General features: G+C 29.9%; 1 protein-coding gene across 1 annotated transcript in view; it reads left to right on the top strand.

Annotated features, from left to right (window-relative positions):
• LOC133662925 (synapsin-3-like) overlaps positions 1 to 26,791 on the top strand; it is a 107,094-nt gene that overhangs the window by 65,225 nt on the left and 15,078 nt on the right. Inside the window, exons 4-5 of the mRNA XM_062067129.1 lie at positions 206 to 263; positions 6,184 to 6,275. Coding sequence (XP_061923113.1) covers positions 206 to 263; positions 6,184 to 6,275 — 150 coding nt within the window. The remainder of the gene's footprint in view (positions 1 to 205; positions 264 to 6,183; positions 6,276 to 26,791) is intronic.

Here is a 26,791-nt window from a genome sequence, read left to right as displayed (position 1 = left end):
TAAACCACAGAAACCTTTACTGTATGTATGCATGTATGTATGTATGTATGTATATGTATATATATATAGTTACTTTACATGCAATCTGCTTTCGGCCCTCGACCAAAAATGTTTGCCCACCTCTGACCTAAATAAAAGGCTCGTCCTTCTAAGCGACAGTTGATTGTTTAGTTTGCCTAAACGCGCGTCTCCCCTTCCCTTGCAGGGCCAAGTATTTCAGAGGCAAGAAGCTGAACGGGGAGTACGAGATCCGGGTGGAGCAGGTATGTACCCGTTGTAATACACTATTCCACCACTTGGGGCAGTAATGACAATATCAAACAGAAGAAGAAGTCTTGTACTTAAAAAGCGCACAAATTTTGTGTAATTATTGTTATTTTCATACTGGGAAGGTACATTTTGTCATCTTCCGAAGTTGCGACACTGTACGTGTGCTGCTACGCCCACAAGGTCGTCTAGACAGGCATATTTACCACCGCCTATAAGCGCTAACTTGTACATCTGCAAGCCATCGTTGGGACCCGGCGTTACCTTTTTATGGGCCAATGGAAACAAAATAATTTACAGCCTGTTTGTGCTCACATCCTCTCTTCACACACCGGTGTCACAGTTATGGAGCCCCCATAAAAATGTTAACGAGTCCACCGGGGAGGGAAGGGGGTGTGGGGGGGTTTGCACCTTACGACTCCCCGAAAGCTGCAAGTGACCTACTTAGTTGTTGCGGGAGGACCCCCGAGGTGAGGCCAACCAGTCGCTGGCTAATTGCCTTCTGCAGCCAGGCTGATGAAGAGTTGACCACTCAATAATGAGAAAGATGACTAATTATTCAAACTACTGACTTCCTCCCATTTACTTTGAGGACACCTCTTAAACCCCCTAACTAACCTTCTCACTAGAGATGTCCGATAATATCGGTCTGCCGATATTATCGGCCGATAAATGCGTTAAAATGTAATATCGGAAATTATCGGTATCGTTTTTTTTTATTACCAGTATCGTTTTTTTTTTTTTTTTTTTTAAATTAAATCCACATTAAAAAACACAAGATACACTTACAATTAGTGCACCAACCCACCCCATTTACACTCATTCACACTCATTCACACAAAAGGGTTGTTTCTTTCTGTTATTAATATTCTGGTTCCTACATTATATATCAATATATATCAATACAGTCTGCAAGGGATACAGTCCGTAAGCACACATGATTGTGCGTGCTGCTGGTCCACTAATAGTACTAACCTTTAACTGTTAATTTTACAAATTTTCATTAATTACTAGTTTCTATGTAACTGTTTTTATATTGTTTTACTTTCTTTTTTATTCAAGAAAATGTTTTTAATTTATTTATCTTATTTTATTTGATTCATTTTTTTTAAAAGTGCCTTATCTTCACCATACCTGGTTGTCCAAATCAGGCATAATAATGTGTTAATTCCACGACTGTATATATCGGTTGATATCGGTATCGGTAATTAAAGAGTTGGACAATATCGGCATATCGGATATCGGCAAAAAGCCATTATCGGACATCCCTACTTCTCACCATACCAAATATTTTGTTGGCGGTACCAAAATGTATTTCATTACTTTTCTAAATAAAGGGGTCCACAAAAAATATCATCATTGGCTTTATTGTAACAGAAAATGTTAGTGTACATGAAACATATGTTTATTATTGTCATTTAGTCCTTAAATAAAATAGTGAACATACTAGACAACTTGTCTTTTAGTAGTAAGTAAACAAACAAAGACTCCTAATTAGTCTATGCAGTAGCATATTGTGTCATTTATACACCTATTATTTTGTACACATTATGAGGGACAAACTGTAAAAATGCATTATTAATCCACTTGTTCATTTACTGTTAATATCTGCTTATTTTCTGTTACAACATGTTCTATCTACACTTCTGTTAAAATGTAATAATCACTTATTCTTCTCTTCTGTGATACGTTACATTAGTTTTGGATGATACCACACATTTAGGTATCGATCCGATACCAAGTAGTTACAGGATTATACAATAAAATATAATACCTAATAAACCAATAATAATATGGTTAAGAAATACTGATGTAAAGGGTAGGTGTCACGCGGTTTTCTGTTTTAACATGTTCTATCTATCTGTTAAAATGTAATAATCACTTATTCTTCTCTTCTTTGATACTTGACATTCGTTTTGGATGATACCGCACATTTAGGTATCGATCCGATACCAAGTAGGTACAGGATCATACATTGGTCATATTCAAAGTCCTCATGTGTCCAGGGATGCATTTCCTGAGTTTATAAACATATTATAAATGACAATTTTTTTTTTTTAAATATGTTGTTATGCTAAAAAACATCAATGTAATGATAGTAGTATCGACTAGATACTACTATCATTACAGTGTATGTCAGGCGTAGATCCACCCATGGCGTTTGTTTACATTGTGACGCCGGTGAGCTATTGTATCCTCCTACGGCAGGGGTCACCAACGCGGTGCCCGCGGGCACCAGGTAGCCCGTAAGGACCAGATGAGTAGCCCGCTGGCCTGTTCTAAAAATAGCTCAAATAGCAGCACTTACCAGTGAGCTGCCTCTATTTTTTAAATTGTATTTATTTACTAGCAAGCTGGTCTCGCTGTGCTCGACATTTTTAATTCTAAGAGAGACAAAACTCAAATAGAATTTGAAAATCCAAGAAAATATTTTAAAGACTTGGTCTTCACTTGTTTAAATAAATTCATTATTTTTTTTACTTTGCTTCTTATAACTTTCAGAAAGACAATTTTAGAGAAAAAATACAACCTTAAAAATGATTTTAGGATTTTTAAACACATATACCTTTTTACCTTTTAAATTCCTTCCTCTTATTTCCTGACAATTTAAATCAATGTTCAAGTATTTTTTTTTTTTTATTGTAAAGAATAATAAATACATTTTAATTTAATTCTTCATTTTAGCTTCTGTTTTTTCGACGAAGAATATTTGTGAAATATTTCTTCAAACTTATCATGATTAAAATGCAAAAAAATTATTCTGGCAAATCTAGAAAATCTGTAGAATCAAATTTAAATCTTATTTCAAAGCCTTTTGAATTTCTTTTAACATTTTTGTTCTGGAAAATCTAGAAGAAATAACGATTTGTCTTTGTTAGAAATATAGCTTGGTCCAATTTGTTATATATTCTAACAAAGTGCAGATTGGATTTTAACCTATTTGAAACATGTCATCCAAATTCTAAAATTAATCTTAATCAGGAAAAATTACTAATGATGTTCCATAAATTCTTTTTTTAATATTTTCAAAAAGATTCGAATTAGCTAGTTTTTCTCTTCTTTTTTTCGGTTGAATTCTGAATTTTAAAGAGTCGAAATTGAAGATAAACTATGTTTCAAAATTTAATTGTCATTTTTTTTCGTGTTTTCTCCTCTTTTAAACCGTTCAATTAAGTGTAAATATCATTCATTATTAATAATAACATAGAGTTAAAGGTAAATTGAGCAAATTGGCTATTTCTGGCAATTTATTGAAGTGTGTATCAAACTGGTAGCCCTTCGCATTAATCACTACCCAAGAAGGAGCTCTTGCTTTCAAAAAGGTTGGTGACCCCTGCCCTACGGTGTGTAGTGCAGCATGTTTAGCTATTCCTCGTCCTGCAATGATAATGATACTACGTGTAGGAAACTTACTTTATTTGTCGCCATGGAGACAAGGATTGGTGATTTAGAAGTAGCTAAAACACTGCAGACTGAGGGTGTTTCAGTGTTATAACTTCACCTTTATCTTTACTTTTTACACCACAATGCGTCCATTCTGCCTCTTTTGTCTCCACCCCGCGTCTGCTTGCAAGTACGCCGTACGTGTGCGTTGCCAACACATGCACCTCCGCTCGTTTTACCATCAATAAAGCTACCTCCTGATGTGGTCTAAATCTGATGGAAAAAGATCAGATTTAAATGACTTTGGAGCGTTTTCAGAAAAAAAAAAAAATTGATCTGTGTCACTCGAGGGCAAAAACATGTGATTTGGTGTGCACTGATCCCTCCTACTCCATCTTCTTATTCTCTGGCAGACCAGGTGCCAATCTATATGTGTCACACATAAATGAATGTGTGGGAAACACTGAGGTCTGGAGAACTTGTCCTACCTCGCGTCCGTCTCACATCTGAAGAGTCCACTGGTTCTTTCCAGAATAAAGTGATTAGTGGTCGTGATCAGAAGGAGAATTTGTGGTTGAGCTCTAAGCTGATGAAGAATGTTCTACCCTGTGACCACAGTCTGGTCTCATGTTCCCACATCCACACACTGATGTGGTGTTCCCACGTCCACACACTGATGTGGTCTTCTTCTAAGAAGGAGAACATCAACAGTAATGTCTGTGAAGATATATTCACCAATCTTTAATTCAAAGGTCTCATTGAGGTTTGGACTCTCAACTAGAATATTGATACTAGTACAACTGTCCTAGATGATAGAAACATTTGTTGGAATGCTGATGGGATGTAGACCGACTGTTGGAATAGCTCCAATGTTGAAAGTGTTTGAATGTTGAGGAGCTGACCCTGTCCTGAAACTGAGTACCACGAACCATGATTTGTAGCTGTAAACATATACAATTAGCTAAAAAAGCTATCGTAAAACGTTAGTGTGTAAATAAAAGAAACGTTAGCATACTTCAAAGTATCAAAATTCATACTTTTTCAGTCTAAACATGAATAATTTGTTAAAATGCTAAAACTTTAGCAATACTTGGTTATATGTGAAGAGTAGTGTGGGTGGATGGTTCAAATGTCGGAATTAGGTAAAAAAAATAATGGAGCAAAACTTTAAAAATGTTGGGCATTGTAGAACTATGAATATGTCCATTCATTTGAATGGGATTTTCCTGGAAATTTCAGGAAAACCAGGAATTTTTGAAAATATTGATACTAGCGGAACTGTCCTAGATGATCTGAATGGGTTGGTGTTGGAATTTTTCGAATCGGTTGAAAAATGTTGCCGTAGTAGCAGTTTGAATTGAGAACAGATATTCTGGAATTTCAGGAAAACTGGAAATTTGTACGGAAAAAAAAATAGAAACATTTGCAATGCTGATGGGATGTAGACCGACTGTTGGAATAGTTCCAATGTTGAAAGTGAATATGAATATGTCCATTCATTTGAATGGGATTTTCCTGGAAATTTGGGAATTTCGGGAAAACAGGGAATTTTTGAAAATATACATGAAACCACAAGTGTCCTAGATGATATGAATGGGTTGGTGTTGGAATTGTTCTAATCGGTTGAAAAATGTTGACGTAGTAGCAGTTTGAACTGAGAATGGGTAATTCGGAATTCCTGGAATTTCGGGAAAATCGGGAATTTGTACGAAAAAAAAAGAGAAGCATTTGTTGTCCCAGCTAAGAGGAATGTTTCGAATCGGTTGAAAAATGTTGACGTAGTAGCAGTTTGAATTGAGAATAGATATTCTGGAATTACTGGAATTTCAGGAAAAACTGGAAATTTCAACGAAAAAAAAAATAGAAACATTTGTTGGAATGCTTATGGAATGGAGAAAAGGTGTTCCAGATAAAGAAAAAAACATTTATAAATTTTTTCTTTTTTTTAACCGATTAAGAATTGTTACAAATAACAATCGCGATTCATTCGAAAAACAGATTATTTTTTATTTTTGAATACACCCCTACCAATTTATATAGCTGAAATTGTGTTACAGATAAAAGAAACAAAAAAACATTGATCGATTTTTGATTTTTTAAAATCGATTAAGAATTGTTACAAATAAGAATCGCGATTCATTCGAAAATAAACAAGTTTTTATATATTTTTTTATACACCCCTACCAATTTATATAGCAGAAAAGGTGTCACAGATAAAGCTGTGTGCTGATTGTTGAACGTTGTAAAACCCCACAGGTTGGAGACTTTAAAACACAAATGTGGAGGGAAATGAGTGTTTCCATGGGCACATAATACATGCAAAAATGTGATTTAAAAAACACAACTTTGCACCAGTTATTAATTCTACACCCAGTCTTAGTAGATCACACACAACATATAGTTAGCACACGGTGTTTAGCGCCTGGGATGTGGGTCTTAGGCCCAAAGTATGTGAAATGAAGTACAAAAATACTCGTCAAACACAGTAAAATGTGACTGAATGGTCAAAATGTTATTTTTGTTCCTTCCCAGGCAGAGTTCTCGGAGATCAACCTGGCCTCCTACGTGACCTCGGGCTGCATGGTGGACTTGCAGGGCTGCAAGGCTGGCACCAAAGTGCTCAGGTAGGCAAACTGTCTCCTCCAGTAACAAAACATATGCAGGTGTTCAAAGTGCGGCCCCGGGGCCATTTGCAGTCCACTGATGCTTTGTCCAACTAAACAACAATACTGCAGGTCACAGTCTTTCCCATGTTTAGTGCTTAGTTCCTGTCTAGCGCTTTTATTTTGTAGTTTCCGCTTCCTGTTTGTTTTATTTGTTCCCCAGCGCACCTGTTCTGACTTTGGAATCGAAGGCGTATCGTGTGTAAACGCTTGAATTGGCTTTGCAGCCTCTTTTGTATTGCATAGATTTCCCTGTGCTTCCAGTGCACTCCCAGCTGCACGCGTCTTTTGTCTCGTTGTATATTAAATAGTGCAAATTGTTTTGCCACGGCAATGCTTCCTAGCTATATTAACTAAAAAAACATGCCAAAAGGCAAGAAAAATGTTTACTTTAAGTAATATTAGTAAGCTTTGTCACTCATAGATAGCTTGAATGAAAACTAAAAACATCATCATTTTGTAATTTGTATCTTATTTTTAATTTTTATTTATTCGTTAATTTTATTTTATTTTGTATTATTAAAATTAAAAAAAAAAAAAAAAAATCATAATTACGATACATTTTAAAAGTCATATTCAATGTTTTTTAATCGCATTAATGAAAGGTTTTAACTCTTAACAGAAAAAAACATCACAATTATCGCGTTAATTACTATAAATACAATTTTGTATTTTGAATTTTTTTTTAATGAATACAATTTTTTTTTAAATAATTTTTATCGCGTCAATTACGATAAATTATTCAAAGTCATAATTAATGTTTTTTTATTCGCGTTAATGAATTGTTTAAACAATTATCTTGTCAATTACGATAAATTATTTAGTCATATTTGATATTTTTTAATCGCGTTAATGAAATGTTTTAACTCTTAACAGTAAAAAAATAAAGATAAAAAAACATAATTATCGCGTCAATTACTAGAAATGATTTAAAGTCATATTTAATGTTTTTTAATCGCATTAATGAAATGTTTTAACTCTTAACAATAAAAAACAAAAAACAAAACTTAATTATTGCGTCAATTACGATTAATGTAAAGTCATATTCAATGTTTTTTTAATCGCGTTAATGAAATGTTTTAACTCTTTAACAGTAAAAAAACAAAAAAAACAAAAAACAATTATCGCGTCAATTACGATTAATTATTTAAGTCATATTTCATGTTTTTTCATCGCGTTAATGAAATGTTTTAACTCTTAACAGTAAAAAAATAAAAAAAATAAAAACATAATTATCGCATCAATTACAATAAAGTTCAAGTGGTATTCAATATGTTTTTTAATCGCATTAAGGAAATTTAAAAACTTTTAACAGTAAAAAAAAAAGAAGAAATAAATGAAAAAAAAACACAGAATTATCGCATCAATTACGATAAATTATTTAAAGTCATATTTAATGTTTTTTAATCGCGTTAATGACATTGTTTAACTCTTAACAGTAAAAAATAAAAATACATCATAATTATCGCGTCAATTATGATAAATTTAAAGTCATATTCAATGTTTTTTAATCCCATTAATGAAATGTTTTAACTCTTAACAGTAAAAAAATTTTTTTATAAAAAAACATCATAATTATTGCGTCAATTACGATAAATTTTAAGTCATGTTTTTAAATTGTGTTTATACATTTTTTTAACTCTTAACAGTAAAAAAATATAAAAACATAATTATTGCGTCAACTACGATGAATTATTTAAAGTCATATTGAATTTTTTTTCATCGCGTTAATGAAATGTTTTAACTCTTAACAGTAAAAAAAATTAAAAATAAAAATAAAAAAACATAATTATCGCATCATTTACAATAAATTTAAAGTCATATTTAATGTTTTTTAATCGCGTTAATGAAATGTTTTAACTCTTTAACAGTAAAAAAACCCCAAAAAAACCCAAACAATTATCGCGTCAATTACGATTAATTATTTAAGTCATATTTAATGTTTTTTCATCGCGTTAATGAAATGTTTTAACTCTTAACAGTAAAAAAAAAACAAAAAAAAACATAATTATCACATTAATTACAATAAATTTCAAGTGGTATTCAATATGTTTTTTAATCGCACTAAGGACATTTTAAAACTTTTAACAGTAAAAAAAAAGAAATAAATGAAAAAAAAACATAATTATCGCGTCAATTACGATGAATTATTTAAAGTCATATTTAATGTTTTTTAATCGCGTTAATGACATTGTTTAACTATTAACAGTAAAAAATAAAAAAAACATCATAATTATCGCATCAATTACGATAAATTTAAAGTCATATTCAATGTTTTTTAATCCCATTAATGAAATGTTTTAACTCTTAACAGTAAAAAAATGTTTTAATAAAAAAACATCATAATTATTGCGTCAATTACGATAAATTTTAAGTCATGTTTTTAAATTGTGTTTATACATTTTTTTAACTCTTAACAGTAAAAAAATATAAAAACATAATTATTGCGTCAACTACGATTAATTATTTAAAGTCATATTGCATTTTTTTTCATCGCGTTAATGAAATGTTTTAACTCTTAACAGTAAAAAAAATAAAAATAAAAAAACATAATTATCGCATCACTTACAATAAATTTAAAGTCATATTTAATGTTTTTTAATCGTGTTTAAACTCTTAACAGTAAAAAAAAGAAATAAATGAAAAAAAACATAATTATCGCGTCAATTACAATAAATAATTTAAAGTCATATTTAATGTTTTTTAATTGTGTTAATGACATGTTTTAACTCCTAACAGTAAAAAATTCAAAAACATCATAATTATTGCGTCAATTACGATGAGTTATTTAAAGTCATATTTAATGTTTTTTAATTGTGTTAATGAAATGTTTTAACTCTTATACGTAAAAAAATAAAATAATAAAAAAACATAATTATCGCGTCAATTATGATAAATTATTTAAAGTCATATTTAATATTTTTTTAACACGTTAATGAAATGTTTCAACTCTTAACAGTAAAAAAATAAAACAAATAAAATTAAAGAAACATCATAATTATCGCGTCAATTACGTTACATTTAAAGTCATATTTAATTTTTTTTCCATCACGTTAATGAAATGTTTTAACTCTTAACAGTAAAAATAAAAAATATCATAAAAAACATAATTATCTCGTCAATTACGATAAATTTAAAGTCATATTCAATGTTTTTTAATACCGTTAATGAAATGTTTTAACTTTTAACAATAAAATTAAAAAAAAAACATGATTATCGCGTCAATTCCGATGAATTATTTAAAGTCATATTTAATGCTTTTTAATTGTGTTAATTAAATGTTTTAACTCTTAACTGTAAAAAATAGAAATAAATTAAAAAAACATAATTATCGCATCAATTATGATACATTACTTAAAGTCATATTTAATGTTTTTTAATCGCGTTAATGAAATGTTTTAACTCTTAACAGTAAAAAAATAATAAAAATAAAAATAAAGAAACATAATAATTATCGCGTCAATTACGATAAATTTAAAGTCATATTAAATATGTTTTTAAATCGTGTTAATGAAATGTTTCAACTCTTAACAGTAAAAAAAAAAAAAAAACACAAAAAACATAATTATTGCGTCAATTACGATGAATTATTCAAAGTCATATTTAATGCTTTTTAATTGTGTTAATGAAATGTTTTAACTCTTAACAGTAAAAAAAACAAAATAAAGAAACATAATTATCGCGTCAATTTCGATAAATTTAAAGTCATATTTAATATTTTTTCATCACGTTAATAAAATGTTTTAACTCTTAACATTACCGTCTCTGTATGCCCGCGGGTTTTGTCTCGCCCTCTCCTTGCGCTTGACTGAGCGCAAAAACACGAAGATAGTCGGCGAACAAGAGGTCTCACTCTGTCAGGAAAACTTGGCCGGTGGTGTTAGTGACTTTAAATAGAACTTATCAGAGATTATTTATGCTTTGTACACGCTTGAATGTTCTTAGCGAAGAGTAGACAATACGCTAACATCCAACATGATGTATTATTCTTTTTTCTAACACGGTTAGTGCCCAAAGTGTACTTTTCTAGTATTTTCCTCATATTTCTGCACAATAACAGGAGTGAGCAGTACAGAACACGGAGTCATTTTCGTGTCTCTGGCACATATTTTGCTTTGATCATTGTTGAAATACTTCTTGCCAGCTTATGTTGTATATTTTCTATGAGATTCATCTATTGCAACACCCAAAAATGGGCTTTGTTGCCACCAAATGATATTAAATGATTGTATTTCAAGTCACGGCGCAGAGTAAGGGGTCGTAAGAGAAAATAATGTTGAGGCACCGGCCTAGAGAAGTGTGTGTGTGTGTGTGTGTGTGTGTGTGTGTGTGTGTGTGTGTGTGTGTGTGTGTGTGTGTGTGTGTGTGTGTGTGTGTGTGTGTGTGTGTGTGTGTGTGTGTGTGTGTGTGTGTGTGTGTGTGTGTGTGTGTGTGTGTGTGTGTGTGTGTGTGTGTGTGTGTGTGTGTGTGTCACTTTGTGCAGCTCCGACAACAGCACGGCTCTAACACGTGTAGCGTGGCGTTTAAATAGACCGTGTGTCTATTTAAACGCCATGTGGTATGTTCAATCAGGGTGGCAAAGATGACTTCATACTCACCCTCACGTGACACTTTGGAGCTTTTCCATAGTTTAAGAGAGTGATGACGGTAACATGAAGTAGTTGTGCTAACGTAAGTTCCGAATTGTGCCCCCTTTGGCCAAAATTAATTTTTTTTTTTAAATAATAAAAATGTATATAGAGACATACTGTAATAACTTGAAGTAAATGATGAATATTAAACACCAATTACAAACAAAAAATAAAATAAATGAACTAAAAGCAGTCTTTTTCTCACAATGTGTCGACTTTTTTCTCAAAAAATTGGGAACAATTTCTCATATTCTTTCTGTTTCTGTAATGTTGCAATATTTTCTCGTAAAATTATTACTTTTTTATGTGAAATTATTACTTTTTAATGCAAAATGGTCACATTTGTCATATAAAATTCTGACTTTTGTCACAATATTGCCAGTTTTTGTTGTTCTTGTAAAACAGTGACATTTTTTGAGTAAAATTATGACTTTTGTCATCATTCTGCCAAGTAAAATCCCGATTATTATAATATTGCCCACATTTTTAAGTTTTCTTATAAAATTGTGACTTTTCTCAAGTAAAATTACGACTCTTTTCATAAAATTGCCAAAATGTTAAGCTTTTTTTGTAAAATTGCGACAGTTATTGACTAAAATTCCAACTTTTATCATAATATTGCACAAATGTTCAGTTTTTCTTGTAGCATTTTGACCTGCGTTGAGTAAAATTACGACTTTTATTATATAAATGCCAAAATTCAAAGTTTTCTTGTGAAATTGTGACCTTTTTCTTGTGAAATTCCAACTGATTTTTCACAAAAAGCTTTTGTCTTTTGTCATCATTTTGCCAAGCAACATTCCCATTATTATTAAAATATTGCCAAAAGTTTCAAGTTTTCTTATAAAATTGCGACTTTTGTCGAGTAAAATTACGACTCTTTTTATAAAATTGCCAAAATGTTAAGCTTTTCTTGTAAAATTGCAGTCTTTTTCTCACAATGTGTCAATGTTTTTCTAATAAAATTGGGAATAATTTCTCATATTCTTTCTGTTTCTGTAATATTGCAATATTTTCCCGTAAAATTATTACTTTTTTATGTAAAATTATTACTTTTTTATCTCAAATTATTACTTTTTAATGCAAAATGGTGACATTTGTCATATAAAATTCTGACTTTTATCACAATATTGCCCATTTTTCTGTTGTTCTTGTAAATTAGTGACATTTTTAATGTTGCAATATTTTCTCATAAAATTATTACTTTTTTATGTAAAATTATTACTTTTAATGCAAAATGGTGACATTTCTCATGTAAAATTCAGACTTTTGTCACAATATTGTCAATTGTTTTGTTATTCTTGTAAAATAGTGACATTTTTTGAGTAAAATGATGACTTTTGTCATCATTCTGCCGAGTAAAATTCCGATTATTGTTAAAATATTGCCCAAATTTTAAAGTTTTCTTATAAAATTGTGACTTTGTCGAGTAAAATTATGACTCTTTTCATAAAATTACAAAATTTTAAGCTTTTCTTGTAAAATCGCGACAGTTATTGAGTAAAAATCCAACTTTTATCATAATATTGCACACATGTTCAGTTTTTCTTGTAGCATTTTGACCTGCGTTGAGTAAAATTACGACTTTTATTATATAAACGCCAAAATTCAAAGTTTTTCTTGTGAAATTGTGACCTTTTTCTTGTGAAATTCCAACTGATTTTTCACAAAAAGCTTTTGTCTTTTGTCATCATTTTGCCAAGCAAAATTCCCATTATTATTAAAATATTGCCAAAAGTTTTAAGTTTTCTTATAAAATTGCGACTTTTGTCGAGTAAAATTACGACTCTTTTTATAAAATTGCCAAAATGTTAAGCTTTTCTTGTAAAATTGCAGTTTTTTTCTCACAATGTGTCAACGTTTTTCTAATAAATTTGGGAATAATTTCTCATATCCTTTCTGTTTCTGAAATATTGCAATATTTTCCCGTAAAATTATTACTTTTTTTATGTAAAATTATTACTTTTTTATGTCAAATTATTACTTTTTAATGCAAAATGGTGACATTTGTCATATAAAATTCTGACTTTTATCACAATATTGCCCATTTTTCTGTTGTTCTTGTAAATTAGTGACATTTTTAATGTTGCAATATTTTCTCGTAAAATTATTACTTTTTTATGTAAAATTATTACTTTTAATGCAAAATGGTGACATTTCTCATGTAAAATTCAGACTTTTGTCACAATACTGTCAATTGTTTTGTTATTCTTGTAAAATAGTGACATTTTTTGAGTAAAATGATGACTTTTGTCATCATTCTGCCAAGTAAAATTCTGATTATTGTTAAAATATTGCCGAAATTTTAAAGTTTTCTTATAAAATTGTGACTTTGTCGAGTAAAATTATGACTCTTTTCATAAAATTACAAAATTTTAAGATTTTCTTGTAAAATCGCGACAGTTATTGAGTAAAAATCCAACTTTTATCATAATATTGCACACATGTTCAGTTTTTCTTGTAGCATTTTGACCTGCGTTGAGTAAAATTACGACTTTTATTATATGAATGCCAAAATTCAAAGTTTTTCTTGTGAAATTGTGACCTTTTTATTGTGAAATTCCAACTGATTTTTCCCAAAAAGCTTTTGTCATCATTTTGCCAAGCAAAATTCCCATTATTATTAAAATATTGCCAAAAGTTTTAAGTTTTCTTATAAAATTGTGACTTCTGTCGAGTAAAATTACGACTCTTTTTATAAAATTGCCAAAATGTTAAGCTTTTCTTGTAAAATTGCAGTTTTTTTTCTCACAATGTGTCAACGTTTTTCTAATAAAATTGGGAATAATTTCTCATATCCTTTCTGTTTCTGTAAAATTGCAATATTTTCCCGTAAAATTATTACTTTTTTATGTAAAATTATTACTTTTTTATGTAAAATGGTGACATTTGTCATATAAAATTCTGACTTTTATCACAATATTGCCCATTTTTCTGTTGTTCTTGTAAATTAGTGACATTTTTTGAGTAAAATGATGACTTTTGTCATCATTTTGCCAAGCAAAATTCAGATTATTATTATAATATTGCCCAAATTTGAAAGTTTTCTTATAAAATTGTGACTTTTGTCGAGTAAAATTACAACTCTTTTCATAAAATTGCCAAAATGTTCAGCTTTTCTTGTAAAATTGCGACTGTTATTGAGTAAAATGATGACTTTTATCATAATATTGCACACATGTTCAGTTTTTCTTGTAACATTTTGACTTGCATTGAGTAAAGTGACGACTTTATTATAAAAATGACGACATTCTAAGTTTCACTTGTGAAATTGTGACCTTTATCTTGTGAAATTCCTACTGATTTTTCACAAAAAAACTTTTGTCTTTGTCATCATTTTGCCAAGCAAAATTCCCATTATTATTATAATATTGCCAAAATGTTTAAGTTTTCTTATAAAATTGTGACTTTTCTCGAGTAAAAGTACGTCTCTTTTCATAAAATTGCCAACATTTTCAGCTTTTCTTGTAAAATTGCGACAGTTATTGAGTAAAAATCCAACTTTTATCATATTATTGCACAAATGTTAAGTTTTTCATGTAACTTTTGACTTGCATTGAGTAAAATTACGACTTTTATTATAAAAAGTTTCACTTGTGAAATTGTGACCTTTTTATTGTGAAATTGCAACTCATTTTTCAAAACAAGCTTTTTTATATTTGCATAGTATGTATATATTATTAATGTTGTAAATACACTTCTTTATATATCTAGAAATTGTGGTCCTAAAGAGGGAGGCATTTTTCTCAGGTCTCAAGAAGGTAACAAATACAAGAATGTGTGTGTGTGTTCTTGTATTTCTACCCTTCTTGAGACATGAAGAAGGAAAAGTATCTTCCATATGAGGAGGTGTGAACAAGTGATGACATAAATCAATAACATTGCATCTAATAGACAATGTCTCATTTGTGGTGACATCTATCAAAATGAGGGTGGTCCCAAAAAAATTGACTGTCAACATATGAAATAACAAGTGTGTGTAAAAATTTTAAGTGTACCCCCTCTGGTCAACATATGAAATAACAAGTGTGTGTAAGAAATTGAAATGCGCCCCCTTTGGACAAAATTAATTAAAATAAATAAATAAATATGTATATAGAGACATACTGTAATAACTTGAAGTAAATAATGAAGATTAAAAACCAAGTACAAACAAAAAGTAAAAAAATAAACTAAAAGCAGTCTTTTTCTAACAATGTGTCAACTTTTTTCTTATAAAATTGAAAACAATTTCTCATATTCTTTCTGTTTGTAATGTTGCAATATTTTCTCGTAAAATTATTCCTTCTTATGTAAAATTATTGCTTTTTAACGCAAAATGGTGACATTTCTCCTGTAAAATTCTGACTTTTATCACAATATTGCCCATTTTTTTGTTGTTCTTGTAAAATAGAGACATTTTTTGAGTAAAATTATGACTTGTCATTTTGCCAGGTAATATTCTGATTATTATTATAATATTGCCAACATTTGAACGTTTTCTTACAAAATTGTGACTTTTGTCGAGTAAAATGAAGACTCTTTTCATAAAATTGCCAACATTTTCAGCTTTTCTTGCAAAATTGCGACAGTTATTGAGCAAAATTCCAACTTTCATCATAATATTGCACACATGTGCAGTTTTTCTTGTAACATTTTGACTTGTGTTGAGTAAAATGATGACTTTCATTAAAAAAATGCCGGAATTCAAAGTTTTTCTTGTGAAATTCCAACTCATTTTTCGCAACAAGCTTTTTTATATTTGCATAGTATGTATATATCATTAATGTTGTAAATACACTTCTTTATATATCTAGAAAGGCTGGTCCTAAAGAGGGAGGCATTTTTCTCAGGTCTCAAGAAGGTAACAAATACAAGAATGTGTGTGTGTGTGTGTGTGTGTGTATGTGTGTGTGTGTGTGTGTGTGCGCGCGCGTGTGTGTGTGTGTGTGTGTGTGTGTGTGTGTGTGTATGTGTGTGTGTTGTATCATTTAGCCGTCATGGCCTTGATGGCGCTCCTGTCCCGAGTGGAGGCCAAGAACAAAGTGTCTCTCTGGAAGAATGTGTTAGAACGTGGTCAAGTCCTCAAAGGCAAACAAAACACATATTTTTGGTGTGGCTGCGAGCGACCCACTGGTCAGAAGTCTTGCACTTTAACACGGTCATGTACGGTGATAGTCTCGCAGGCCGGGCTGACCTCGGACTTCTGTCTGGACGAGTGCGTCAGCAAATGTTTACCACTTTTTTTTTTCTTTCTTTTTTTTTGCGCACTTGACACGAGGGTGAATCTTTGGGCACCTACAAAAGCCAAAAGCAGCCTTCATAATGCGCCACACATTTTCAATGGGAGACAGGTCTGGACTACAGGCAGGCCAGTCTAGTACCCGCACTCTTTTACTATGAAGCCACGGTGTTGTAACACCTGGCTCGGCATCGTCTTGCTGAAATAAGCAGGGGCGTCCATGGTAACGTTGCTTGGATGGCAACATATGTTGCTCCAAAAGCTGTATGTACCTTTCAGCATTAATGGTGCCTTCACAGATGTGTAAGTTACCCATGTCTTGCCCACTAATACACCCCCATACCATCACACATGCTGGCTTTTACACTTTCACCCTATTAACCATATAACATATTGTTATGAAGGTGTCTGTTACTACATTATATATATACTTGCAGTGTGTATATTGTACATATTACATATTGTTATGAAGGTGTCTGTTACTACATTACATATATACATGCAGTGTGTATATTGTACATATTACATATTGTTATGAAGGTGTCTGTTACTACATTATATATATACTTGCAGTGTGTATATTGTACATATTACATATTGTTATGAAGGTGTCTGTTACTACATTATATATATATACTCGCAGTGTGTATATTACATATTGTTATGTCCACTTTAAAAAATATGTCTTTCTTGTCACGTTGCCGGAACATTCAATGGTTGTTTTCACGTTGTCCTTCCATCAAAGCGGCACACATGAAACTGAAACCTGCTGCTAAGCTGCTGTGAGCTCATCCAGCAGCTGTCAGTCTTGTGATGGTCTCGTGGCTAAGCTCCGCCCCCTCACCGCCACTCGCCAAAGTCACCTTTTTCCTGTCCTTGCCTGGAGGTGCAGTGAGCCAAGTATGAGAAGTTAGCGTCCTCCCACTCCCACTCCCACTCCCACTCCCACTCCCACTCCCACTCCCACTGGTTGCAACTTGTTGATTAATTGTCTCCTTTTATACCACGTTGGTGGTATTGTTCACTTGAAATGTGCACATGAAAGTTCATTCATTCATACAGCAGCTCTTTTACACCCTGGGAGGAGTCTGGCCTTGTTGCATCACAACAACAAACCTTGCTGCAGTAGAACTAGTAACCTTGCTGCAGTACAACTAGTAACCTTGCTGCAGTAGAACTAGTAACCTTTTCAAATGATGCTGACCATTTTTATTGAAAGAAATTCAGTGTTTTAAAATTCAGTGTATAAAAAAATCAGTGTAAAAAAATTAATTGAATACAAATTAACACGCGAAGTCCCAGAGAAGGGTCAATTGACATTTTTACCTAGAAAACACACAAGAGGGTCATTTGACCCCTAGTCCCCCCTGTGGACACTCCTTTTGTTATGAAAATGTGGCTGTTAGTGGCACACGGCAGGGGGCCACTTGAGCCTGTGTGGGGGAGGGGACCTTACAGCTCAAGCTTTAGTTCTGAGGTAGGTTGTGTGTGTTTTTGCAAGGATCAACAGAATGAAGGGATCAACACTCTGACATTTATTGTTAAAAAAAATACAAAACAAAACATATTTACAAAGAATGAAAAAGCAACTGTTTTCCCAGTTTTGGTGTGGAGGGTTGTTGCAGAAGCAATTGTTATTTTTGTGTGCCAAAAATAGTTTAAAAAAAAAAATTTACAAAGAAAAAAGCATATTTACAAAGAATGAAAAACCATGTCCATGTAAACGTGACTGACATACATTTGAGCAGTCACTCACAATCCTGGCACTGCCATTGCTCCTTTCGGCATTTCCCACATGTATAATTTTTCTGTCTACCTAGACAAACTGCCCCTAACAGCCTCATTACCATAACAAAATGAGTGATTAGTGTATTCGGGAAAAGCGTCGGGCCAAATGACCCCTCTCTGGGTCTTCTAAGTAGACAGAAAAATGCTGGGACTTCTAGTGTTAAGTGTAAAAAAAAAAATCAAATTATGCTGACAATTTTCATACAAAAAATCAGTGTTTTAAAATTCGTTGTAAAAAAATTCTGTGTAATTTTTTTTTAAATTTTGCTGACAAATTTCATTTAAATAAATTCAGTGTTTTAAAATTCAGTGTGTAAAAAAATCAGTGTAAAAAAAATCACTGTACACAAATTCTGTGTAAAGAAAAAATCCAATGATGCTGCCAATTTTCATGTAAAAAAAAATTCTGTGTTTTAAAAATCAGTGTTAAAAAAATTCTAATTATGCTGACAATTTTTATTGAAATAAATTATGTGTTTTAAAATTCAGTGTATAACGAAAAAGTGTAAAAAAAATTAATTGTATACAAATTCAGTGTTAAAAAACAAAAACAATTATGCTGACAATTTTCATATTAAAAAATCTGTGTTTTAAAATTCACTGTAAAAAAAATTCAGTGTGTAAAATTCTGTGTAAAAAAATTGTGTATGAAAATGAGTGGATACAAATTCAAAAATATGTATTACATAAAAATTCAGTGTAAAAAAATACAAACTATAAAGACAATTTTCCTTTTTAAAAATGCAGTGTATAAAAAATTAATTGTAAGAAAATTCAGTGTATACGAATTCAGTGTAAAAAAATATATTGTATAAATATTCAGTGTAAAAAACATTATATACAAATTCTGTTTTAAAAAAATTAAATTATGCTGACAAGTTTTAATGAAAAAAAAATAAATTCAGTGTCTTAAAATTCAGTGTAAAATAATTCAGTGTATATGAATTCACTGTAAATAAAAATCTTGTAAAAAATAAAAAAATCTAATTATGCTGGCAATTTTCATTCAAAAAAATTCAGTGTAAAAAATAAATCAGTGTTAAAGAAATTCAGTTCATACAGATTTACTGTAAAAAGACTAAGTGTAAAAAAATATTGGATACAAATTCTGTGTAAAAAAAATCGAATTATGCTGACAGTTCTCCAATAAAAAAATTCAGAGTAAAAAAATAAAAAAAATTTCAATGAATTTTTCATAGAAAAAATTCAGTGTTTTGAATTTGGTGTATAAAAAAGCAGTGCAAAATTTTTTATTGTATCCAAATTAAGTGTAAAAAAAAATAAAAAAATAATGCTGAAAATTTTCATATAAAAAAATCAGTGTTTTAAAATTCAGTGTAAAAAAAATTCTAATTATGCGGACAATTTTCATTGAAATAAATGTAAAATTCAGGCTATAAAAAAATCAGTGTAAAAATTAATTGTACACAAATTCTGTGTAAAAAAAATCTAATTATGCTGACAATTTTCACATTAAAAAATATTCTGTTTTAAAATTTGTGTAAAAAAAAATTCTAATTATGCGGACAATTTTCATTTAAATAAATTCAGTGTTTTAAAATTCAGTGTATAAAAAAAATCAGTGTAAACAAATTTATTGTACACAAATGCTGTGTAAAAAAAAAATCTAATTATGCTGACAATTTTCATTGAAAATATTCTGTGTTTAGAAATTCAGTGTATAGAAATTATGTGTATGAAAATTCAGTGGATACAAAGTGTACAAAAATGTGTTATATAAAAATTCAGTGTAAAAAAAAAAATTGTATAAATATTCAGTGTAAAAAACGTTGTATACAACTTCTGTTTGAAAAAAATTAAATTATGCTGACAATTTTTAATGAAAAAATAAATAAATTCAGTGTCTTAAAATTCAGTGTAAAATAATTCAGTGTATATGAATTCACTGTAAATAAAAATCTTGTAAAAAAGAAAAAAATCTAATTATGCTGACAATTTTCATTCAAAAAAATTCAGTGTAAAAAATAAATCAGTGTTAAAGAAATTCAGTTCATACAGATTTACTGTAAAAAGACTAAGTGTAAAAAAATATTGGATACAAATTCTGTGTAAAAAAAATCGAATTATGCTGACAGTTCTCCAATAAAAAAATTCAGAGTAAAAAAATTAAAATTTTTTCAATGAATTTTTCATTGAAAAAATTCAGTGTTTTGAATTTGGTGTATAAAAAAGCAGTGCAAAATTTTTTATTGTATCCAAATTAAGTGTAAAAAAAAATAAAAAAATAATGCTGACAATTTTCATAAAAAAAAATCAGTGTTTTAAAATTCAGTGTAAAAAAAATTCTAATTATGCGGACAATTTTCATTGAAATAAATGTAAAATTCAGGCTATAAAAAAATCAGTGTAAAAATTAATTGTACACAAATTCTGTGTAAAAAAAATGTAATTATGCTGACAATTTTCACGTAAAAAAATATTCTGTTTTAAAATTTGTGTAAAAAAAAAAAATCTAATTATGCGGACAATTTTCATTTAAATAAATTCAGTGTTTTAAAATTCAGTGTATATAAAAAATCAGTGTAAACAAATTTATTGTACACAAATTCTGTGTAAAAAAAAAAAATCTAATTATGCTGACAATTTTCATTGAAAATATTCTGTGTTTAAAAATTCAGTGTATAGAAATTATGTGTATGAAAATTCAGTGGATACAAATTCAGTGTAAAAAAATGTGTCATATAAAAATTCAGTGTAAAAAAATACAAACTATACTGACAATTTTCTTTAAAAAAAAAATTCAGTATATAAAAAATAAATTGTAAGAAAATTCATTGTATACGAATTTTGTAAAAAAAATATTGCATAAAAATTCAGTGTAAAAAACATTGTATACAACTTCCATTTAAAAAAAAAAGGAAATTATGCTGACAATTTTTATTGAAAAACATTCAGTGGTTTAAAATGCAGCGTATAAAAATTCAGTGTATACAAATTCACTGTAAAAAAAAAAAAAATTGTAAAAAACAAGTCTAATTATGCTGACAATTTTTATTGAAAAATCAGTGTATAAAATTATTTGTAAAAAACATTTGTGTGTAGCAATTCAGTGAATACAAATTCAGTGTCAAATAATGTATTATTATATAACAATTCAGTGTAAAAAAAATTCCGACGCAGCCAATGAGGTGTCAAAGTCGAATCAGACACGCTAGAATTATAAAACACTACATTTTTATACACTGAATTTTAAAAACACATACATTTTTGTTTTTCCGGTAAAATTGTCAGCATAATTTCATGTCAACAAAGATCAAACCCAAAAAATTCAAGTATGAAAAATGGTAATAAAGACACATAGGACCCTCCATACTTGGAAGTAAACAATAAGGGAGGACTAGAGTAGAGACCCTAATAACATCCTTCCAGTCTGAGGGCTTTTGGTGCAGCAGAAGTGTATTCATCATGCAATCAGTGCAGAAGGATTACATGTTAAATGACCAATGATGTGCACATCCACCTCCCATTTTCTTAATATGGCACTTTCTGGAAGGATTAGTCTGCCCCGTCTTTGGTTACCCCAGGTGACCCTCCTGGATCAGCCCGGACACCTGAAACTACACACAAGTTCATCTTGTTACGCAGAAAATAAATCCTCTGCTTCCTCAGGGGCCCCTGGTGCTGGGATGCAAGCCTACAGGGGCCCCTGGTGCTGGGATGCAAGCCTCCGGGGGCCGGGAGGACTTGCCCAGCATCACAAACATAAATAAATATGGCTAATTCTCTCAACACTCATTTCCCTCCTTTGCCACCAGTCCACCCAGATTCTTGGGGTCCAAGGTCTTAGATAATGGGAGGTGACCAGAAGGACCACTAACAATTGATTCGAAACAATAGGAATACTAGCGCTGGAGAGGTTTTTAAAATAGGTAATTGGAGCCTTAAATAGGTCAATAAATAATTCATAACATTCTTTTTGATTCTTTATTATTTTTTGGGAAATGATAAATATAATAATAAAAAATCCCACTAAAATTGTTGGGGAGTGCCCCACTGATAAAAGTGTTGAAAATAAGTCATACATAATTTATTTTTACTTTTAACGCTTCAGTCTCTCAATTCTAGGTTTTTATCATTGTATTTAATTTTTTTTCTTTTTGTCAAAGAAAGCTTTTTTTAAAATTATTTAGCAAACACACAAAATATGCAATATTTTCCCCCCAAAAAATTCTAATTAGAATATTTGTAATTGGAGCTTTAAATACTGACAGTCAATAAATCATAACATTGATTTTGATTCATTATTATTAATTTTTTTTTTTTTAGCAATTAGTTTAAAAAAAAAAAAAAAAAAAAATCCCACTAAAAATGTTGAGGATCCAAAAGTGTTGAAAATAAGTCATACATTATTTATTTTTTACTTTTAACGCTTCAGTCTCTCAGTCAACTTCAGATCTATCTGTCGATTATAGTTTTTTATATTTTTCTTTTTTTTTCTTTTCTTTTTATCAAATAAAACTTTGGTTTTTTTTTATATATGAAACACACAAAATATGCAATATCCCCCCACCCCAAAAAAAAATAAAGTGGAATATTTGATTGAAGTAATTGGAGATTTAAATACTGTCAGTCAATAAATCATAACATTGATTTTGATTATTATTTTTATTTTATTTTTATTTTTTTAACAATGACGGTAAAAAAATAAAATAATAATAATAATAATAATAATTCCCACTAAAAGTTTTGGGGGATCAAAAAGTGTTGAAAATAAGTCATATATTATTTATTTTTACTTTTAACTCTTCAGTCTCTCAATCAACTTCAGATCTATCCGTGGATTATAGTTTTTATATTTTCATTGTTTATTTTTTCTTTTCGTTGTAAAAAAAACTCTTAGTTTTCTTTAAATTGCAAACACACACAAAATATGCAATATTTTCCCCCAAATTTTTATAAAGTTGAATATTTGTTTGAAGTAATTAGAGTTTAAATACTGTCGGTCAATAAATCATAACATTGATTTTGATTAATATATATATATATATATATATATATATGTATTTTTTTTTTTAGCAATGACAGTTTAAAAAAATAAAATCCCACTAAAAGTTTTGGGAGATCCAAAAGTGTTGAAAATAAGTCATACATGATTTATTTTTACTTTTAACTCTTCAGTCTCTCAATCAACTTCACATCTATCCGTCAATTATAGTTTTTATATTTTCATTGGTTTTTTTTTCATTCCGTCAAAGAAAACTTTGTTTTTTTATATAGCAAACACACAAAATACACAATATATTCCCCAAAAAATGTTTTGAAGTGTAATATTTGATTGAAGTAATTGGAGTTTAAATACTGTCAGTCAATTAATCATAAAAACATTGATTTTGATTCATTATTATTATTATTATTTTTTAGTGATGACAGTTTAAAAAAAAAAAAAAAAAAATCCCACTAAAAGTTTTGGGGGATCCAAAAGTGTTGAAAATAAGTCATACATTATTTATTTTTACTTTTAACGCTTCAGTCTCTCAATCAACTTCAGATCTATCCTTCGATTATAGTTTTTATATTTTTATTGTTTTTTTTTCTTTTTGTCAAATAAAACTTTGTTTTTTTATATATGAAACACACAAAATATGCAATATCCCCCCACCCCAAAAAAATTTAAGTGGAATATTTGATTGAATTAATTGGAGCTTTAAATACTGTCAGTCAATAAATCAGAACATTGATTTTGATTATTATAATTTTTTTATTATTATTTTTTAGCAATGACAGTTTAAAAAAAAAAAAAAAAAAAAAAAAAAATCCCACTAAAAGTTTTGGGGGATCCAAAAGTGTTGAAAATAAGTCATACATTATTTATTTTTACTTTTAACGCTTTAGTCTCTCAATCAACTTCTGGGGGCCGTAATTATCAAGCTTCTTAGAATTACTCCTAAGAAGTCTGCTAAGAGTTGACTTAAGAGTAAATAAATTCTTCGCTGAAAGCTGCACTTAAAAGTTAGTTATCAAGCGTCTTACTCACACTTTCAGCGAAGTGTAGGACTGAATCTTAAGTGTCACACTCAGAGCTGAATTACGACATTACTATGTGCCGTAAACAGAATTTTAGGTGACGTCATTTCTGTGTCCATAGAAATGACCAATCACGGAAGGGAATCCGTTGTCTAAGAATAAAGAAATATCTTGGACAATGGGTGTGTATATTTTGACAATAAACTACAAAATAATACAAAACAAACTAGTCCCCGCCGGCACTCACGCTACCGCTCCCTCTCTTCTCTCGCCCACACACTCACTGACGTCACTCACCTCACGGCCACACACATACGCTACTCTCATAACATTTTCTTTCCAATTCATTAATTAGGCAACTAATTTGAAACTGGTGTGGGTGGCTCTATATATACTAGCCCACTGCAGACACATGCAGAAATCAACAAGGAATCGAAAAGTATTAAATCTGTGACAAAAATAATATCCGCTCTGTCTAAACGATACCGTTTGATCAGCTGCTCGTCATCAAAAAAATACAAAACATTGTTCCGTTCCCTGAACGTTGGCGCACGTCTCTCTCGCCTCAGTGCCATCCCCTGCTGGCAACTCCTAACCACTTAAGACACCTCTGAAGGTCTCTTAAATATGGTTGAGAGTAGGAGTGATTCTTAGACTTAAGAACGTTGATAAAAAGCTTTTATTCTTAAGTTTGAGAGTAGGACTAAATTTCGCAAATTCTCAGGACTTAAGTGTAAAATGGCACTCTAAGAAGCTTGATAAGTACGGCCCCAGGTCTATCCGTCGATTTATAGTTTTTATATATTCCTTTTTTTTTCTTTTTGTCAAATAAAACTTTGTTTTTTATATATGAAACACACAAAATATGCAATATCCCCCCACCCAAAAAAATATTAAAGTGGAATATTTGATTGAAGTAAAAGTTTTGGGGGATCCAAAAGTGTTGAATATAAGTCATACATTATTTATTTTTACTTTTAACGCTTCACTCTCTCAATCAACTTCAGATCTATCTGTCAATTCTAGGTTTTTATATTTTCTTTTTTTTTCTTTTTGTCAAAGAAAAGTTAGTTTTTTAATTAGCAAACACACAAAATATGCAACATTCTCCCCCCAAAATGTTTAAAGTGGAATATTTGATTGAAGTAATTGAAGCTTTAAATACTGTTGGTCAATAAATCATAACATTGATTTTGATGTATTATTTATTTTTATATTTTTTAACAGTTTAAAAAATTAAAAAATAATTTCCAATAAAAATTTTGGAAAAAAGTCATACATGATTTATTTTTACTTTTAACGCTTCAGTCCCTCAATCAACTTCAGATCTATCCGTCGATTATAGTTTTTATATTTTCATTGTTCTTTTTTGTCAAATAAAACTTAGTTTTTTTTATACAGCAAACACACAAAATATGCAATATTTTCCCCAAACATTTTTTAAAGTGGAATATTTGATTGAAGTAATTGGAGCTTTAAATACTTTTGGTCAATAAATCATAACATTGATTTTGATTCACTTTTTTATTTATTTATTTATTTTTTTTTTTTTTAAGCAGTGACAGTTTAAAAAAAATAAAAATAAATAAATAAATCCTCCTTAAAGTTTTGGGGGATCCAAAAGTGTTGAAAATAAGTCATACATTATTTATTTTTACTTTTAACTCTTCAGTCTCTCAATCAACTTCAGATCTATCCGTCGATTAAATAGTTTTTATATTTTCATTGTTTTTTTCCCCTTTTTGTCCAATACAACTTTTTTTTTTAATATAGCAAACACACAAAATATGCAACATTTCCCCCTCCACAAAAACTTCAAAGTGGAATATTTGGTTGAAGTAATTGGAGCTTTAAATACTGTAAATATTTGGTTTTAATTCATTATTTTTTTTCTTATTTTTTCTTTTCTTAGCAATGACAGTTAAAAAAAAAAAAAATCCCAATAAAAGTTTTGGGAGATCCAAAAGTGTTGAAAATAAGTCATACGTTATTTATTTTTACTTTTAACTCTTCAGTCTCTCAATCAACTTCGGATCTATCCGTCGATTGTATAGTTTGTATATTTTCATTGTTTTTTCCCCCCTTTTTGTTGAATACAACTTTTTTTTTTAATATAGCAAACACACAAAATATGCAATATTTCCCCCCTAAAAAACTTCAAAGTGGAATATTTGGTTGAAGTAATTGGAGCTTTAAATACTGTAAATATTTGGTTTTAATTCATTATTTTTTTTTAGCAATGACAGTTTCAAAAAAAAAAAGAATCCCACTAAAAGTTTTCGGAGACCCAAAAGTGTTGAAAATAAGTCATACATTATTTATTTTTACTTTTAACTCTTCAGTCTCTCAATCAACTTCACATCTATCTGTCAATTCTAGGTTTTTATATTTTCATTGTTTTTTTTCCTTTTTGTCAAAGAAAACTTAGTTTTTTTATGTAGCAAACACACAAAATATGCAATATTTCCCCCCTAAAAAACTTCAAAGTGGAATATTTGATTGAAGTAATTGGAGCTTTAAATACAATCAGTCAATAAATCAGAACATTGGTTTTGATTAACTATTTTAATTTTTTTTTTAAATTTTTTTAGCAATGACAGTAAAAAAACAATTTAAAAAAATAAAATAATTCCCACTAAAAGTTTTGGAGGATCCAAAAGTGTTGAAAATAAGTCATACATTATTTATTTTTACTTTTAACGCTTCAGTCTCTCAATCAACTTCAGTTCTATCCGTAGTTTATAGTTTTTTATATTTTCATTGTTTTTTTTTTTCTTTTTGTCAAAGAAAAGTTTGTTTTTTAATTAGCAAACACACAAAATATGCAACATTCTCCCCCCAAAATGTTTGAT

The sequence above is a fragment of the Entelurus aequoreus genome, linkage group LG12 (genome assembly GCF_033978785.1).
Source record: "Entelurus aequoreus isolate RoL-2023_Sb linkage group LG12, RoL_Eaeq_v1.1, whole genome shotgun sequence".
NCBI classification, from domain to species: domain Eukaryota; kingdom Metazoa; phylum Chordata; class Actinopteri; order Syngnathiformes; family Syngnathidae; genus Entelurus; species Entelurus aequoreus.
This window is presented reverse-complemented; position numbering and strand designations above follow the sequence as displayed.